This window comes from Arachis stenosperma, chromosome 3, assembly GCF_014773155.1.
Source record: "Arachis stenosperma cultivar V10309 chromosome 3, arast.V10309.gnm1.PFL2, whole genome shotgun sequence".
Taxonomy (NCBI): domain Eukaryota; kingdom Viridiplantae; phylum Streptophyta; class Magnoliopsida; order Fabales; family Fabaceae; genus Arachis; species Arachis stenosperma.
This window is the reverse complement of record NC_080379.1, coordinates 139,482,273-139,487,624: the sequence shown is the minus strand read 5'-3', so window position 1 is coordinate 139,487,624 and position 5,352 is coordinate 139,482,273. Positions and strand designations below refer to the sequence as shown.

The 5,352-nt window shown below is 30.4% G+C and overlaps 1 protein-coding gene across 1 annotated transcript; it reads left to right on the top strand.

The window, feature by feature from the left end:
• The first annotated feature begins 3,144 nt into the window (after positions 1-3,144).
• On the top strand, positions 3,145-4,894 carry LOC130967858 (bidirectional sugar transporter N3-like). The gene is made up of 6 exons (XM_057892891.1): positions 3,145-3,391; positions 3,499-3,535; positions 3,629-3,839; positions 3,937-4,101; positions 4,186-4,305; positions 4,403-4,894. The coding sequence occupies exons 1-6, from the start codon at positions 3,349-3,351 to the stop codon at positions 4,664-4,666; spliced, it is 840 nt and encodes a 279-aa protein (XP_057748874.1). The 5' UTR covers positions 3,145-3,348; the 3' UTR covers positions 4,667-4,894.
• Positions 4,895-5,352: the final 458 nt, after the last annotated feature.

Genomic DNA, 5,352 nt, shown 5'->3' with positions numbered 1-5,352 from the left:
GATAAGGACCTTGTTGATAAGGGTGTTCATTAGGTAACTACTGATGTCTCATTCATGAAAATTAAGTATATTTCTACTTTGTTGAGACTAAAGAAATATATGTTGAAATATACGCTGCTAATTATTGTTATCTATTAGTATTTGCACTTTCCTGCCTATATGGGATAACTAAAAATATGTTCTTAGAGGATGAGTGTATTTTAATACTTGAGGATTAACAATTTTTTTTTAAATTTAAAAAATAAGTTTATCGCCAGATAAATCCATCGGTAATTATTAATTTAATTATTAATTAATAATATATTATTATTGGATTTACTGAGAGAAAATTCGATGGTAAAAATTACCAACAAAAAGTTTATGACTGTAATTAGCGACGAACGAAAAAATTCGCCGGTAAATTTGACGGTACTCGACAAATTTTTTGTAGTGAAACACAATGCTCTCACCGGAATCAAAATAAGCTATCCTCTTCAAAGAGGATATCATGCCTCTAATACCATAATAAAACTACGAAAGAATGAGAAAAGAAAAAAAATAAAGAATGTTGTACTTTAATATTTTTTTATCTGAAAAATTATAAAGGTAAAGCTATATATATATAGAGAGAGATTAATTAGAACAAATAAAGATAACATATATAAGAACAAATAAAAATAATGAAAGCTAAAATTGTGACATAATTTATGTATTCAGTTGGATTAATGTAGAAGAGTGGTTGACACGAGACTAGATATGATATAGGATATGTTGATACATAAATTTTAAAATTTTATATAACACGGGACATGTTTATATATAAAATATAAAATATTTTTTTAAGATAAATTGTAAGAATATTTTAATATTTTGTTGATATTAAAATTTAAATTAATTTTTAATTATTTTTAATATCTTATTTTAATTATATAAAATATTTAAAATATTTTTATTTTAATAAAAAATAATATATATTATTTTTAATTTTATTTTAAAAATATGTTATTAATAAGATTAGACATATAATATTTAAATGTGTCTATTGAATTTTTTTATTAATTAATATATGATTAGAGACAATAAATAAATATATCAAATAAATATCGATGAATATTATATTTAAAATATATCCAATACATAAATATAGTAATTCAATGAAGTATTTGTTTGTCGAAATAATTCTTTTTAAATTTAAAAATTTGATTACTTTCTTTTTATTAGGAGAACTAATCATTGTTTGGCTCGGTCCAAGATTCCTATGTTGTTGCAAGTTTTCAACTATTAGACGGACAACGATAGAAAATCACAAATTTTCTTTTCCTAATTATTATTATTATGAGAGGCCTAATGCTAGAATGATGATTTAAGAAAATCATTTTTGCTATTTGTTGGATTAACTGTGCACCACACACTCATTCTAGAATGATTGATAAAAATTGAAAAAAAATATAAAAAAATATCTTTTATACTATAAAAAAAAATAAAAATAAAAAGATAGTGCAAAGTCCTCCTTTTAATTATGATACCTAGTATAGCTATTGTTCCGTTTTGTCAAGTAGAGTTTAGATGAATGCTGATTGAAAGAGTGATCCAGATGTAATAGAGTAGCCGTGCCACTTGGCTTAATGATAATCAATCACGAGACGAGATGGGACTTGGAATTCTTCTACCCTTCACGTGTGATGGTCAAAAGTTCGTTGCATTAATCATGAGAGATTGAGCGCAATAACTGTTACAGCTCATGAAATTTCTCCTACACTACTTACCCTAAGATATACATGCTCATAATATAGTGAAGTAATTAGGATTATTCCTCCCTAATTCAACACTCTAATGATCTCTTCATAGTATTAGCAGTGTGCATGTGCATGGATGTGAATCTGTCATGATGTCATTTGGTAACACGTGTCCCGCTTTAATCTCAAAGTCATGAAATTTTGATGAATAGGTGACCTGTGTCCTTAGTGGAGGTGACTCAGCCCATGCCCTTCTGGCGCCGATATTTTCATTTTCATACCAACACACACTAATAATTTTAAGGAGAAGGGTGCGGTTAACAATTCATATCATATTACCCATGATTCAAGCTATCGAAATATCTAGAGATCCAACTAGGGAACAAATTATCTATCCGTAAATATCAATTAATTTTTTTAAAATATTAGTTTTAGTTCATAATAATATCTAAACAAACATCTTAAATCACGTATAAAAAAGATATATATATATATATATATATATATATATATATATATATATATATATATATATATATATATATATATATGCAAAATCTTACTTAAAGTAATACTGAAAAGTGGAATAAAAACTTATCAAATTCGATTATTTAGGTTAGCTTTCAAAATTTAAAAATTCTAAACCTATTATACATTAAAAATGTCTCAAAAACATTTAAAGAAAAATCTAATTTTTTTTTAAAAATAAAATCACATTAAAAAACATTCAAAAATATTTGCCTTAAAACATCTAAAATAAACTGATAGATCGAGAAAAGGAGAGGAAAAGATAACGGTGGCTTCAAACGGGGAGAGAGAGGAAGAGAAAGAAGGAGTTTGAAGGTAGAAGTAAAAGAAAAGGAAGAGATATTGAAGAGGCAGAAAACATGGTACGAATACAATCGTTGACTGATTTTAAAAAATGTTGACTTCCTAAATTTTCTTAAATAATAATAAGCAAAAATACAAAAGAGTAAAGATTAAAACTTGACTAATTATTAACTTAAGAAGTTGGTTTATAATTAATTCAATTCATTTAACTTAATTCTGTTAATTTAATAATCTAACAAAACATTTTATTCTATATTTTTAAATATTAATAATTAACTAATAACAAAAAATAATAAAATTTCATCGCTCCATAGCATTCTTTCAATTAATTTGTATATTTGTGAGGCATAGAATTTGTGAAATAGGAGGGCCAACTAGGGACGTGAGAGGGAGGAATAATGGAGAGGGGTCACGTGAGGAGAGGGGCGGAGGAAACGTAACGTCTGAAATTGGTTGGAGATGTAACACGTAAACAAGGGATCGGAAGTGGTGGCCCAAAGTATTAATTGTAGAACTACATCACACCAACTCGCCACAATAATGAATTGAGTTGGCATTCGGAAACGGGTGTGCTCATGCCTTTGATTGTTTGCCCTCGAATCAATGGAATTCACTCAATAATTTCATAATGTCCATGCAAATAGCCCCCTCCTGCTCCTCCCCTATATATAAGGGATCTCTAATACCTGTTTTCTTCCGTGGCAGGGTACACACACATACACAATATTCATTAAATTAAGCAAGCTAGAGCTACACTTAGCTTCCCTTCAATTCTTCTCTAGCTCTTCTTTCCATCGAAACCATGCCTCAAGTCGCTACTGAAATTTTTATCGTTGGTGTTATAGGTATACACACATACATGCACAATTAATTGATTGCTCTCTAAATATATATTCTTTTTCATTCTCCTTCCAAGCAATTCACTGATTTTCTATGTTATGTTTATGTATAGGTAACATTTGCTCCTTCATTTGCTTTCTGGCACCTTTGTAAGTATACATTCATACATATATAACTTGAATTAATGTCAACGCAGAGGCAGTAGCCAATACTAACTAATAGTACAAATGGAATGAATGCAGATCCACATTCTATCGAGTTTGTAAGAAGAAAACAACGGAAGGGTTCCAGTCGATTCCGTATGTGGCGGCGCTGTTCAGTGCAATGCTTTGGATATTTTATGCTTACATAAAGAAGGGCGAAATACTTATCATCACCATCAACTCATTCGGTTGTTTTATAGAGACAATTTACCTTGCCATCTATCTCACCTATTGCCCCAAGAAAGCTAGGGTACGCTTAATTATTATACTGCTCATGCATGTATTGCTCCTTATTAATTAATTCATATAATAAATCACTCTTATTATACTATGTTTATGTTGTGTAGATATTCACGTTGAAGCTGATATTCATGTTCAACTTGGGGGGAATATTCTTGGTTGTCCTTCTCACACACGTTCTAGCAAAAGAAAGAACAGCTCGTCTAGAGCTTCTTGGATGGATCTGCGTCGTCCTTTCCACCAGTGTCTTTGCAGCACCATTAAGCATCATTGTGAGTTAATTCATTTATACTATGTATATTTGATTAACAGAATTATTAATTGAATAATGATGTGATATATGCATTTTCATGTAGAGAGTGGTAATTCGCACAAAGAGTGTGGAGTTCATGCCCTTCAATCTTTCACTGCTTCTCACAATAAGCGCAATAATGTGGATGGCATATGGCATTCTTCTCAAGGATATCTATGTTACAGTAAGTACTAGTGCTAAGTGCTAACCTATATACACATATATAGTTACTTATGTCTTGTGTTTCTAATGTTAGCTTCTCATGCATGTTAATAATACAGCTTCCGAACATAGTGGGAGTGACATTCGGGACAATACAGATGGTGCTGTATTGTATATACAGGAAGAACAAGCCCGTAAGCAAGGATAATGATGAGAAGCTGCCTCAACATAACGGAGAAGTTGAAGCTACCACCCCTCAGGCCCCCATTGATATTGAGATTGGAGATCAGAAGAAGCAGCAACCAGACAACAACCCTCCTACTCCTGTGGAAGCCACTAATAATCATCAAGTGCAAGTCCAGCTGCAACAACAGAAAGTGTGACAAGTTTGAAGATCCAGTTGTGTTGTGTTGTGCCTCTATCTGCCATGTAAAATTAATTCTAAGGGGAACACACCCACCATACCTATATACATACTATATATATCTATCTTTATCTTTTTATATATATCTACCTAGCTATATATATACACATACTTCATGATTCTCATCCATCTTCCTTCTATTTTAAGTATGTACTTCTTATCATAAACAAAAATTCTCAATTTCATACCTCTTCTGTCCCAAATTATCCCAGCCATTTTTTTTAGTAAATTCGGTAAAAAATAAACCAGCTTATTAAAACCTTTAAAATTTTACTAATATATTGGCTTACCATCATACAGCACTTAGTTGCTTTACAAGTAATTATGATTAGCTGATGAGACAGATTTTGTTTAAGAACATATGCTACTGTTCTGTAAAATTAAACTTCTTTGAACGGAGATAGTTTGATTTACTTCAATAAAATTATTTAGACTGTGCGTAATTTTGAACAACATTTAATGAATCTAAGTGTAATTTGTCAAAGCACGCACACAGAATTATTGCTGATTAATTAAAGGAGGGGGACAAGGAGAAATTAAGATTTAATATTGTAGGACAAAAAATTTGCATTATTGAAAGGGACTGAACAACTCAACGAGCTACGCTGCAATGTCTGGTCAATTCAATTCATGCCTCTGTTCATA